The sequence below is a fragment of the Pygoscelis adeliae genome, unplaced genomic scaffold, assembly GCF_000699105.1.
Source record: "Pygoscelis adeliae isolate BGI_AS28 unplaced genomic scaffold, ASM69910v1 Scaffold166, whole genome shotgun sequence".
NCBI lineage: Eukaryota > Metazoa > Chordata > Aves > Sphenisciformes > Spheniscidae > Pygoscelis > Pygoscelis adeliae.
Window position 1 is genome coordinate 113,860 of NW_008825156.1, and position 14,276 is coordinate 128,135.

Below are 14,276 nucleotides of genomic sequence, written 5' to 3' on the forward strand. Positions count from 1 at the left end.
CATGAATCATCAGTGCAAACTGTGAAATACTTCCTTCTCTCATCCGGCAGATGAAGCATACAGGCCAACAAATTTGCAGCATATGAGTTGAATAGGCATGAAATTATACTGTGTATCCAAATGAAGGCTTTGATTTAAATTATCATTATTATCTGTTTCCTGAGTCATCAAAAAGCATGATATTAAGGATTAATAGAATAGCTGTCATTACTTAAAACATAACCTTTCTGTGCATTATGCCTAAAATCTTGCTACATTTTTTCTCCAAGTGAAAATTCATGAGTGTGCTTCAATAGAGTTCACCTTGAAATAGCAGTAGAAATTACGCAGGACGTCTCTGATAAATACTGTCAAATTTATATAAACAAATCCTTAGATTTAAATTTAAGACACTGAGCTTACTTCTTTTTTAATTTGTACTTACTTCACTTCTTTTCTAGTGTTTGCCGAAATGCAAAGGTCCAGTGTACTTCAGTGACAATAAGAACAAAGAGTAAGTGACATTATATAAAGTAAAATAAAATAAAAACCATAACCCAACCTCCAAACCCAAACCTACACTTTCCATTTGAATTCTCCACTTACTTGTTTTGCATGTTTGTTTTTTCTCTTTATGTGAAGCAGCTGCACATTTTCACTTTGTTCTGTCTTCACCGAGTCTCTTTTTTTCATGAGGGTAGACATACCCTGAGATTCCTGTCTTAGTAACTACCATCTTTCACACACATTTCTTTTGCCTTTTCTTGATTCAACTAAACCAACAATGTACCTTTCAGATGCAACAGAATGTTCTTCTAACAAGATGTACTTTGACTGCAATGCATCCCCAAAGTGGACTTCACAAACGCCTGTACAACTTGGCTGTCATACTCCTCGAACTGATCATGTATGTATTCAATTTTTCTCCATGTCATGTTTCCTTTATTCTGCATTCTTTAAATGACACAGTGCAACACAGAAAATGCAGTTGTAACTAACAGTTTATTTCTCTTTGGTTTAATCTTCCTTTCTTTTCTCTGCAATGATATTACTCTGTTGACAATTTCATGATGATTCCCCTTATGGTTTCCCTCTCCTGTTTCTTTTTACAGTGTCTTCAGTAGGGTCATACCTCCCAAGTGAAATATGATTTGGGTTCTTAGACAATCAAAAAAGAAAAGAAAAACATTAGAAACCTAGAAAGAAAAACCTTATAAAACTAATCAATATTAGGCTGTTTGGTTATAAATGCAGTTTTTACTTGAGTGTTTATAAAGAAGTGGAAGAAAAATGCATGGCTTTTTCGTAAAGTAACAATTTCTCCTTATATTCCTTAGTTCCAGGCAGAGTGTGTCTCAGGCTGTGTGTGTCCTGAAGGTCTATTTGATGATGGGAAAGGGGGCTGTGTTGAGGAGAAGGACTGCCCATGCATTCATAACAACCAGTGGTATTCTCCTGGACAGAAGATAACAGTGGACTGCAACACCTGGTAAGTTATAACTTTGTACTCTCTTCTAGAATATATTCTATGCAGTGAATTAATAGTCATGTTATGTACAGGCTTATGTACTACAGTGGCTGAGATAGCTGCAAGTATAAACCTTCGTTTTCAGGCATAATTTTTTCTATCTGAGGAAATACAGATTGTGCTGAAAATATTGGAGTAATAGCTACCTCTGTTTTCAGTAGGCATCTCTTATTGGGAAAGTGCACTCATTTTTTAAATATAAATGCTATCAGATTAAAAAATGTAGCTGGCCAGAGTTAAAAATCATGTTATAGGCTTAAAAACAGGCTAAACTATTGAAGCTGAGACTTAAGACACTCTGTAACACTGAAATGGGTATTGTGGACATTATCACATTGTATCAGGTAGCTGCTTGGTTTGTTCTGCAGTTTTCCAAACAGCACACTCTTGGTGCAATTTGAAAATTCAACTCTTCTGCTCTCTTCTAGTACCTGCCAAAAAGGGGTTTGGAGCTGCACTGAAGATGTGTGCTATGGGACTTGTATGATATATGGAAGTGGCCATTATATCACCTTTGATGGAAAATTCTATGACTTTGATGGGAGTTGTGAATATGTGGCTACTCAGGTAATGTTTATCAGGAGGGCTGAAATGGCATCCAATTGCCTTGAAGATCTACTTTCTTCTTTGGTTTTGTCATTCCTTATTGCCTGCCATCACTGTCCCTGAGGTGTTTACACATTCTGCCAAGACAAATTCTGTATTTTCAGTGCAGGCAAGCTGTGTGAATGGATTTTTTTTTCTGATAAAAAAAAGCGGTCATAAATTGTATGTAACAGGACTATTTTATATTGAGAGCTAACAGCTCATTTTCAGTTGTGAAATAAATCAAAATTTTAAGTTTACAAAACAAAGACATTTCTATTTAAAGATATATTCCTCATTTTGTTTTATTGGCCCACTTGTTTCACAGATTTTGCCACACATGAGACTGTATTAGCAGTTTATATGTATGCAGAGATGTATGTGTATATGTTCATGTGTCTGTAAAAATATATGCATGTAGGATTTCACATATGAAGCAGCAGTAACGATTTATACATTGTGAAGATTTAAACGATTGTAATAATTATGAGACTGAAGTAAAAATTAAATATTCTACCTAATTTTCTTATGCTCATTTTTTCCTTTTTAAATAGGATTTTTGTGGTGACAAAAATTCCAGCAGCTCATTCAGTATCATCACAGAGAATGTCCCTTGTGGAACTACAGGAGTCACCTGCTCAAAAGCTATTAAAATGTTTCTAGGGGTGAGTAATGATACTCAGTGAGTATATATCGATATTCAAATATTTCAAAAAAAGTAATGCTCCAAAGCCACATCCCTAAAAGCAGCTATAACAAGTAAAGGTTAGAGGCCCTATCAAATTAATCTGTAAAGGTGTAGATTCTCAGGTACTGAAACGTCTCTCAGTGGTGTTACACCACTTTCTGTCACCTTGGAAAGTCATCCCAGACTTTGAGCTACTGGTTTCAGAAAGACTTGTATTCTTATGAGCATCTAATATTTTATCTCATCATAAAAGTTAGTGTTACAATATTTCTCTTTTTATCTTTCAGAAAACAGAACTGAAATTGGAGAACAAAGATTATAAAGAAATTCAGCGAGATATTGGTGATGATGTGCGTTATGGGAACAGGACAGTAGGCCTCTACCTCGTTATTGAGGCTAGCAATGGTGTGATGCTCATCTGGGATAAGAAGACTACTGTTTTCATCAAGTTGACCCCTGATTACAAAGTTAGGACCTGTCTGTCTTTTTCTGAAGTAGTAGTATGAATAGATAAATGAGATAAGGAAACATAAATGTTCTTTTATTCTGACTCCATGTTTAATTCCTATATCCTTTGCACATTGATGATTAGCTTGCATTATTACTACCAGAGCTTGCAGAGGTGCTACTGGAGTTCCTTACAGTCCATCACGATGCATTGCAGAGGATGCATAGCATATGATTGCAATAAAGCTAAATGTCTAAGGCATTCTGAGTTTGTGAATATTAAAAGCCAAGCACCCGAAGTAATTTAGGGGATGCAAACTGTACATGTTCTGTACATGCACTGTACCTGCATGTACATGACTCTTCATGCACTTGGAAACCTGCATGGAATCTCAGCCCTGAGTTAAAACCAAACTCCCTATGCAATGCATAGAGATGGTTCTGATTTCTGAAAATCAGCATGCTGAATTATAGAGTACTGAATTCATTGGGCTGATTGAGGAGGTGTGGGGTTGTATAAACAGGGACATACTGTTGCTTGAGGGGGCTGATGTACCTTAAATAACACTACCAAAAATTCACTATTGTGGGTAAGTTGTTAAATTCTTTCTTTTGAGAAAAATGAGTCACTGTCATTTTTTTTTCCGTGGATGAAGAAATGGTGTTCATTATGTTAGAAGCTTTTAATAAAAACAGTTTTGAGCAGAATTAAATTCCCTCAGGCTTATATTAATAGCTGAGTTATGATAAACTGAGAAGAATGGAAAATAAATTAATTCCTCTCAACTGAAAGAGGCTTAGCCTCTCTTTAGTGTTATAAGTTGGATGAAGGGCTACCACAGAGACATGGAAATACACTAGATATCATTTGTTTCAAGTAAGGAAGACATGGCAGCTGAATAGTTTGCTGAGTACACAGACAAATAAAGGTTTAGTTTTTGTACAAATGATTCGGAAGTAAAGATGAAAATATGTCATTTACACAGAGAGTCAGTTGTCCTTTTTAATGTCAATGTTTTTCTCTTACTTTGCTAGAGTGTCACTTCCATGGTACATTTAAAAGCTGTGGATATGTTAATTTTCTTTTCCAGGGCAAAGTGTGTGGTCTGTGTGGCAACTTTGATGACAAGTCTAACAATGACTTTACAACAAGGAGTGGGCTGCAGGAGACTAATGCTCTGAAGTTTGGGAATTCCTGGAAACAGTCTTCCATGTGCCCAGATATCACACAAGAGATAAAGCCCTGTGATGTGAAACCGCATCGGAAGTCCTGGGCAGAGAAAGAATGCAGCATCATCCGGAGTGAAGTCTTTAAAATTTGTCACTCCAAGGTTTGTAGAGGGCAGTAAGTGATGGGACAGCACAGTGCATTTCTGTTACTGCAGAAGCAGAGAGATCATCAGAAATGAATGAAGAGATGGTTAAATAGAGTGATCTTCAATTAAGTCATCAGTACAGCTACAGGTGTCAGCACATTCCAGCTAGCCTTAGTCAAAGAAGTTTGAGTGTCTGTGGCAACAGGACTGTGTCAGTAGCGGTGCCAGCCATGGTTGTACAAGCCCATATTCATCACCATAGTTTCATTGCTACTGCTGTGCAAGCTAGCTTCATAAATCTAGCCTGAATAGGTCTGTGTGTGCTGCAGTTGCACCATCTCTTGTTGAGACACTGTCAATACTGTGAGTTCTGAAAGGCCTTGCGATCATCAGACCCATTTTCTGACAGAAATGCATACTATACTTGAAAGGTGGCTGTTGAAGACACCACTGCTCCTTATAATATTCAACCCACAGAAGGGATCTTCTTGGAAACCACTGACATTGCGCAGTTTAGACAGGCTTAGCTGCTAGTACTGTGCCTCCAAATTGTCATAGCAAACACTATGTCAGGCCCACAGCTTCCAGAGCACAGTGCACAGAGAGCACTCCTCTCTATTTCTTGTCTCTTTCCTGAAGTATGGTAATATTAACAACAGTTTGTTCTTAACTTACAGTGGAAAAGTCACAAAGAGTTAATTTAATTGACTTAGAATCACAGAATCATAGAATCATTTAGGTTGGAAAAGACCTTTAAGATCATCAAGTCCAACCATTAACCTAGCATTGCCAAGTCCACCACTAAACCATGTCCCTAAGCACCACGTCTACATGTCTTTTAAATGCCTCCAGGGATGGTGATTCAATGACTTACCTGGGCAGCCTCTTCCAATGCTTGACAACTCTTTCAGTGAAGAAATTTTTCCTCATGTCCAATCTAAACCTCCCTGGCCATTTCCTTTTGTCCTGTCACTTGTTACTTGGGAGAAGAGACTGACACCCACCTTACTACAACCTCCTTTCAGGTAGTTGTAGAGAGCGATAAGGTCTCCCCTCAGCCTCCTTTTCTCCAGGCTAAACAACCCCAGTTCCCTCAGCCGCTGCTCATAAGACTTGTGCTCTAGACCCTTCACCAGCTTCGTTGCCCTTCTTTGGATGCGCTCCAGCACCTCAATGTCCTTCTTGTAGTGAGGGGCCCAAAACTGAACACAGTATTCAAGGTGCGGCCTCACCAGTGCCGAGTACAGGGGTACAATCGCTTCCCTACTCCTGCTGGCCACACTATTTCTGATAGAAGCCAGGATGCTATTGGCCTTCTTGGCCACCTGGGCACACTGCCAGCTCATATTCAGCCGGCTGTCGCCCAACACCCCCAGGTCCTTTTCCACCAGGCAGCTTTCCAGCCACTCTTCTCCAAGCCTATAGTGTTGCATGGGGTTGTTCAATATGTGTTTCTCTGTTGATTCCTTCAGCAGCTAAAATCCAGTCTAAGTTTCTCTTCTTGCAGTCCCAAGCAAAAAAGTGGAAATGTTTTGCTAATGTGTCATTAGATAAACTCCAAAAACTGGCAAGCGCAAAATTCTCTGCTTTATATTTGCTGTGAAGTGCAACCTTTCTGATATTGCTCACCACTTGGTTGGCAAAGCTTGCTGGAAGATAAGACTTCATTGGCACCAATCCAACTTGGTTTTGAGAGCAGTAAAATGGAAATCTGTTAGAAAATGTGGGCATTGCCAAGGACTCCTATTTTATTGTTTCAGTCATAGCAAATTATGAAGGTACGATATTACTTTAAGTCTATTATTATCCAAAATACATTAAAGCAGCTTCAAGCCTATAATGTTTGTCTGTGATTTGGTAATTCTTAGAAACAGTCCCATTCCTGCCCAGCTCAATTCCCATGTCTCAAGAGATGTCTCAAGCTTACTAGTTTGAAAACTAATTTGGAGATGAACTGGGGCAACATTTCTTTCCCCAACAGGTGGACCCAATTCCTTTCTATGAAGCTTGTGTTCATGACGCCTGTTCTTGTGACAGTGGTGGAGATTGTGAGTGCTTCTGTTCTGCAGTTGCTGCATATGCTCAAGAATGTACCAAGGCTCAGGCCTGTGTTTTCTGGAGAACTCCTGATATATGCCGTGAGTAACAGTTAAGCACAACTTCATCTTTCTGGCTACTGTCAAAAAACCTATCAAATAAATCATTAATACTATCACTGCAAGGTTGTGCTGGCTATGCAATGCAATTTATTTTCATGGCATATTAGGGAACAAACAGAACGAGTAAATTTGTATATTTCAATTATCTTTTATTCAGCCTGGCTTTTCCTCCTTTTCCCTTTCCCTTTCCCTTTCCCTTTCCCTTTCCCTTTTCTTTCCTCCTCCTTCTTCTTCTCTTTTCTTTTCTTTTCTTTTCTTTTCTTTTCTTTTCTTTTCTTTTCTTTCCTTTCCTTTCCTTTCCTTTCCTTTCCTTTCCTTTCCTTTCCTTTCCTTTCCTTTCCTTTCCTTTCTTCATTAAAACCACCATCGTTTCCCTTCCGGGGTGGCTTTCTTTCTTTCTTTCTTTCTTTCTTTCTTTCTTTCTTTCTTTCTTTCTTTCTTTCTTTCTTTCTTTCTTTCTTTCTTTCTTTCTTTCTTTCTTTCTTTCTTTCTTTCTTTCTTTCTTTCTTTCTTTCTTTCTTTCTTTCTTTCTTTCTTTCTTTCTTCATTAAAACCACCATAGTTTCCCTTCCGGGGTGGGTTTCTTTCTTTCTTTCTTTCTTTCTTTCTTTCTTTCTTTCTTTCTTTCTTTCTTTCTTTCTTTCTTTTTTAAATTAAGGCTAGGTTTCAAGTCATCCTTCCATTTTGCTTGATAATTTGTGAACTGCAACTCCTCTTTGTCTTTCTCCTCTCTTTTTTTCAAATTATTCAGAATTTGATTTTAGCAAAAGTATATAGAAGTACTGCTGTGTAGATGAACCTAATCAATACTGAGTATATTAAGTACTGTCCATTAGTGGTGCTTATGCTCATACCAGTACGTCATAAAATAATGTAAAATAATATTTAAATTAATATTTCCCCGAAAAGTGCTCAAAACAAAATTTTGAGATTCTAAGTGGCAGAAAGTAAAATATTTTAATTTTAAAAATTCATTCTGATTTGGATTAAGGCTAGAGTGTTTAATATGAAATTCTTGGGCCCCAGAGTTTTGACCCCAAATTTTGATGTACCCTATGTTTAAGTATAGTAGAAGAAAGTTTAGGTCCTATACCTCAAGAGAAATTTCGCTGCTTAACATGTAGATTCATTTAGCTTGTACTTTAAAGACCTGATCAGAGCTGCATTCTCGCAACCGTCTTTTTAATTAGCTTTTCTTTTTTTCTCATCAGCGGTATTTTGTGACTACTACAACCCTCGTAATGAGTGTGACTGGCACTATGAGCCTTGTGGCAGTAATGTCACGACCTGCAGGATGATTAATAATGTCAGCACCAACTTTTCAGTACCATACCTGGAAGGTAATAAATTCCTTGCCATTTTTGTTTTTTATTTCATAGAACTTTGTCCAGGTATCATTTAATGAATATGGAATAGTCAGTCAGCTTGACAAGATGCTCCTAAATCTGTTATGTTGAATTTGTCTCCAGTCTTACATAAATGTTTCCTATAATGTAATTTATTATTTATTAGCATCAGTGGGTGATAGTTACATTGCTGTCAGCCATAAAACTAGGTCTCTGCTTGGATAATGTCCTGAAACGTGCAAGATTATTACACCTTTGTTATTTCTCATCTCATCCTAAGGGCATTTCAAGAGAAGGAAAATATTTTACGTGGCAAAGAAGAAAGTCACTCATAGTTGGGGTTTTTTGAACCTCATCATTCTTCATGCATCAGATCCATCTTGACTTTATCAGATTAATGTGCAGCATACTCCTATCTTTACAGTGGAAAATATCTTTGATATTAGACACACTGATGCTGCTATATATTGGATACTTAACGGAGACCACAAAATATTGTCAGAGGGCTACTGGGGGCTACCTCCATTTTTAGTGTATTTTATTTATAGTTTTTTGTTTAGGCTTTAAGACCAAGGCTAAAACAGGTTATTCTGCATTCCATCCCACTTACAGGATGCACAAGCCATTTAAATCCCATTGAACTCTTCAAAGTATGTAGAGATATGATATTAGTAGGTGAAAGTCCTTGTGTTTAATAACTGAAAAGGAATTTCACGTTATGGGGACTGCAACGGTCCAAGAATGTGAATGACTTTACAAATATTTTCTGTTTTACCACATGATAAAGTTGGAAAAAACAGCCACGTTTTTGACCACACAGTCATTTTGGTCTGGACTGGAAACAGTTGTCTCAGGTTTAGGGATTGGAAAGAACTGCCCAGAGTTGGACTTTGCTATTTTAATCCTAGAACTGCTGGAAAGAAAACAAAAGTAAACCCAAAAAACCCTAACCAAAATATTTAAAAAAAAAAGTTAACTCTGTTTTGAAATGGGTTGTCTTAGATTATTAGAAAGATTTGGAAAGTGTCAGAAGGCATATTATTATATATCCAATTATCTTTCTAAATTATTTTTGGTTTTTATCTTCAGTGGAAATATAGAACACAACTTTTGTTAGGACATCTTTAGTACAGTCTGGCAGTGTGAAGTGACTTTTAACTACAAGTTAATTACATGGTCATTCAGTTTATAGGCTATTTACAACTCCAATACGGTATAAAGAGGACTTTATGTAATTAAGAATTTGGATTTTATGAGAGTTTATTTGAAAGCAGGACACAATAATTTTTTAAAAGTGTATTTACATGAAAAATACAATGAGAATTGACAGATGTTTAATCCTTTGCAGTTGGGGTTTGGGTCACTGGCCAAGGGTACAGAAAAATGCAGATAAATTATCTGTTTGGGGTTGAGATACCTGGTCTATTAAAGGCACATAAACAAGGTCTAGTGTTCCAATAAATGTAGTGAAAAACCTTTTGTTAATTAATCCACTTCCATATTCTTCACAAAAGTGTTATTGATATAGTGATCACATTTCAATATCTGTAGAAAAATTGGGATGTTTCTTTGTCTTAAAATTACTATCTGCCCATAGAAATTAATATAAATTAGGAGTTTCTCCAAGATCTTGAACTAGAAAAAAACAACTTCCCTAGTTTTCATGACTAAACTTATTTAATCCTCCTCACCCCAGTATTATCAATAAGAATTGTTTGATTTAAGTCTTTTGTAAAGAATAATTGTCCAAGGACTAATTTGAATTGGAATTTTTTTATTTCTTTCACTATGCTTGATTCAGTGAGAATCATTTACTTTCAGAAGGTATCATTGAGTTAACTCTTTATACTTTTTCTTCATCCTGTTCTATTTGTCATCAACAGGTTGCTACCCCAGATGCCCTAAGGACAAGCCTGTTTATAATGAAGAGACAAAGGAATGTGTGCCTGGAGATAAATGTTGGTGTTACATCAATGGTGTTACACCACCTATTCCCCCTGGGAGTGAAATAATCACAGAAGAGAACTGTACAAAATGGTATATAAAAAATGCAAAAACATTTGCAGTAATTCAGGAAATAATTTATGTATGCTGAGCCCCTAATTTACTTTACTAGGCCTCAAGCAAATAAAGATGCAACTTCAACTGAAGAGCTGGTATATTCTAGCATTTACCTATACAAATCAGAGGAACAATGCCGATTATTCCAGTTGAGACTTAAACTCAAAAAATGCTGCACTTACAATACGTATAGATTTTAAACTTTTCATTCACAATTTTCCAAACCCATAAAATCCAGATTTCAGGTTGATAGTGTCATTATAGTAACTGTATTATCAAATTCATTAAATATACTCTTCGAAGTGTCATAAATGATATAATGGCATGAAACCTGGGTCTGTCTCTAGAACAACCTTTTGATTCTCATGGCTCTTTGGGAAGAGAGTGGCTACTCTGCCTTGCATTCTCACTTAAAACTGCGATTTCAAAATCACTGTAGTCTGAAATGATCTCTACTAGCCCTGATAGAGATAGTTGAGTCCTAACTGCTCATTCCTAGGACCTTACTAATGATAGCACTGACATCTATGACTCCTCAGAGGCAAAAAAATACTGATCTAGCTGTAAGTTCATTGCTCTGAAGAACAGTTGTTATTATTACACTATTGCAACTTGCAACACAAAGTGGTTCATGATAGTTTTAAGATGTTGTACTTAAAGAATGAAAGTAATGACTCAGTTTGAATGAAATAATGATAAGCAATATTGCAAAATATTACACCCAGAAAAATATCCAGTAGTATGAATGAAGATCAAGTGACAAATTTCTATGTTTTTGTGCTCTTGACACTGCTAACAGGTGCCATAAAACATCTGCAACATTTCAATTTTTGAAAATTTTGCTTTTAGTGTCTGTGGCCCCTCAGGATCCATACAGTGTACACCAATCCAAGGTAAATAACATTTGGGTTTTTCTACAAGTAAAAAGAAAAAAATGCATAGAACTGCTATGTCTGTCTCTACAAAAGACTTAGTACTGATTTGGAATAATTCTTTCCAGTGTAAGTGAAAGTTGTGGCCAAAGAAAAGTGGGCAGCACTTTTGCTGAACCTTGCTGTTAGGACCTCTTGTTCAATCTTTTTCTCATGTCCCTTTATTCTTTATCCCCATGTCCGATATCGAAACTAGTGGATTTCACTACTGCCAGAACATGTAGTATTATAGAAAAGTGTCAGATAGTAAATTGCAGTTGTTATTTCTCTCAGAACGTTTTAAAACCTGGTTTGTAAGTCTCTTCTTCCAAGCGTTTTATGCAGGGCTTTATTAAATATGCTTTAATGATCCTCTAAATGTAAAGATAAATTAGTGTGATGTATTAGATCTAAGCTCCAGGTATAGCTCTGAAAGGAGCATGCATGCATGACTCATGTAAATGCTTACTTGTCCATAAGTATTTTGCCTTTGTCTCTTACCTGGTAGTAGAAAAATTGCACAGTAAAGCTCTTTCTTGCAGGGTGTCCTTGTGTCATCAATGGAACGCATTATAAAGTGGGTGAAACTGTGGCACAAATACAGGATGGCAACATATGTATAACATACGTTTGTGCAGAAAATGGTTCTATAGTTGTTGGAAGTACTTATCCTTGTCCAACATCTACTTCACCTACAACCATTTCAACTTCCTTTCCTACCAGTACTCTTACCACTACAGGTAAATCTTCAACAGAGATGTGCATCTAAAAATTATTTTCTTTAAGAAAAATACTTTAAAGATAGAATGTACAAGTATATGGGCTTATAGTTGAAACAGAGTGATACTTATGAATAGTTTTATCACACTACACTAAGAAAGATTTTTAACACTTTTAACACTCAAAGAGAGTTGATTTACTTCTCATGGAAGAAATTGTAACTATAAATGTACAGGGTGCCTGCCCAATTCTGAAAAACATGTTAGCATCTCAATATCCTGCTGGGATAGTAGAAATTTTCTCAGTAGTCTCAGCAAAATATTATAATTAAGATATTTAAAACTACTATTATTTTTTTTCTAAAGCTTGCAGATGATGTAGTAATCTTTTTTTCTATTTCAGTTACCACTACAAGCCCTCCAGTAACTACAAGTAAGTTTTAAATAGAAAACTACGTTGTTCAAAAATGTCAGATGAACATTTTAAGAAAGAGTAAATTAAAGATGGCCACTACAGAAACATATATTTAAAACAAAAATAAATAATTTTTTTAAATTGCAAAAATGTGGTAAGTATAGTGAGAAGAAAGACCTTTAAAGGCTTCAGCTTGGTGATTTAATTTTGATGCAAAGCTTCCTGTTGAAAAACGTGGTAATATAGAACCAATTTTGGAACTCTCTTCTCTTGGAAAAATAACAAGTTGCAATGCATTGCTCTAGTTCTTAATGGAATAGAATACAAAATTAATCTTCTCAGAATGTTCTCTGTAAGAATCTCTGTCTTTTCTTGCAGCTCCATGCTTTGGATTAATCTGTAATTGGACTGAATGGTTTGATGTTAGTAAACCTGAAGAACATGGCGGTGACTATGAAACCTACGATGCAATAAGAAGTGAACATGGAAACAAAATATGTGAAGCTCCTGAAAGAATTGAATGCAGGGCTAAAGATAGGCCCGATGTGAGCTTAGAGGAACTTGGACAGAAAGTAGAGTGTAATGTTACATACGGACTAATCTGTAAAAATGAGGAGCAAGATGCAACTCTGTGGCGACTTTGCTATAATTATGAAATCAGGGTAAACTGTTGTGAATGGCATGAAATTTCTTGTGAGATTACAGGCACACCGAGTCCGACACCAACTGCAACTTCAACCACCACCAGGACAACAGTACCCATCATGACTACAGCCAGGCAGCCAACAACAATTACCACCATGCCCGTACCCACCCCAACCATCACAAGCGAATTCACACCATCAGTCACCACCCCAGTAACTTCAACCTCTCGAGGTATTTGGCAGACCAGTACTCTCTGCTCTTGCTTTGCCATAGGAGAAATAAAGGGCCATCAGCTATTAAAGGCTCCATAGCAGATATTGAGCTGGCAGGAAGTCTTCCTTATGCTGGTTTGGAGCTCTATTCTTCTGCTGGAGAGAAGATTCCCAGAAGGACCCCATGTGCAAGATTAGAGTAGGCCTTGATTTAGAGTACCATCATTTTAGGCATTGTCTGTGTGGGGCTGTGCAGAATTCCTTCCCTTTCTCCTCCTGCTTTTCCTGTCAGTGCTAACGTTTGCCTGTAGTTATAGATCTAGGAAGGAAGGATTCCCCTGGCAGGCTTTCAGGAACAGTTTCAGTCTGCAGGCTGCCACTTGCTGTGAACTGTGGTCTTTGGCTGCTGAGATCCACTAGTACTCTGTGAAACTTTTGATCAGGCTGACATTGCACCAAAGGGAAATTACATGGCAATCAGGCAGGAACATATTCCTGTGCATATTTCCTTCCCAGACAAGAAATTCCCCTCTCAGTTCTTACTCCATGAGATAGCGAGGTGTTCTAAGTAATAACGCACAGATAGAAAGCCTCACAGAGCCTTACTCCTCCTCATGTCTTACCTATTGGTACTTATTTTCGATTTAGTTAAAAGCATATTACAGCAAGATCCCTAGTCTCTTTGCTAGGAAAGGATTGTCATGACCCTCTCTGTGCATTGATTTGGAACTAGTCTACTTTCTGGGGCTGGAAAGGAAGGCCTAGTGATATAGACCTTTACTGTGATAAGAGTGGGTTGACCGCTATGGGTTTCTGGCAGCTGCCTAACATAACTTCTGTTCAGTCTGTGTTGTGTCCCACTCATGCATCTTGCATCTGTTTTCTTTGTCCCTACTGTTTCTAACAGCCCCACCTTCGTCCACAACGAGCACAGTGTCCTTTCCACACACATGGACAACCACTCCCACGCCAACACCATCGGAGCCTCCCAGCACCACTGCCACCACCACGATGCCCCCCAGCAGCACCACCAGCAGCACCCCGGGGACAACGATGACTGTTCCTGGCACACCAACTTCTTCATGTACGTTCCCAACACCAATAATAATCACCAAAACCCCGCTGCCTCCGATTTCAGAACCAATAAGTAATTCTCTCGCCGTGTTGTCATGTGTTGCCTTGCTGTGGGATAAATCAAGGTTTATTGGCAGCTTAACATGTGTCTTAATTTTTGTACTCTGAGGGAGTGTAGTTGATGTATATTT

The 14,276-nt window shown here is 37.4% G+C and overlaps 1 protein-coding gene across 1 annotated transcript in view; it reads left to right on the forward strand.

Annotated features, from left to right (window-relative positions):
* The window catches only part of MUC2 (mucin 2, oligomeric mucus/gel-forming), a 60,037-nt gene that overhangs the window by 16,721 nt on the left and 29,040 nt on the right, over positions 1 to 14,276 (forward strand). Inside the window, exons 17-31 of the mRNA XM_009328587.1 lie at positions 441 to 493; positions 777 to 886; positions 1,317 to 1,468; positions 1,936 to 2,074; positions 2,647 to 2,757; positions 3,068 to 3,247; positions 4,319 to 4,558; positions 6,525 to 6,681; positions 7,914 to 8,042; positions 9,932 to 10,085; positions 10,959 to 11,002; positions 11,563 to 11,760; positions 12,143 to 12,172; positions 12,533 to 12,986; positions 13,917 to 14,158. Of these exons, the coding sequence (XP_009326862.1) occupies positions 441 to 493; positions 777 to 886; positions 1,317 to 1,468; positions 1,936 to 2,074; positions 2,647 to 2,757; positions 3,068 to 3,247; positions 4,319 to 4,558; positions 6,525 to 6,681; positions 7,914 to 8,042; positions 9,932 to 10,085; positions 10,959 to 11,002; positions 11,563 to 11,760; positions 12,143 to 12,172; positions 12,533 to 12,986; positions 13,917 to 14,158 (2,393 nt within the window). The remainder of the gene's footprint in view (positions 1 to 440; positions 494 to 776; positions 887 to 1,316; positions 1,469 to 1,935; positions 2,075 to 2,646; positions 2,758 to 3,067; positions 3,248 to 4,318; positions 4,559 to 6,524; positions 6,682 to 7,913; positions 8,043 to 9,931; positions 10,086 to 10,958; positions 11,003 to 11,562; positions 11,761 to 12,142; positions 12,173 to 12,532; positions 12,987 to 13,916; positions 14,159 to 14,276) is intronic.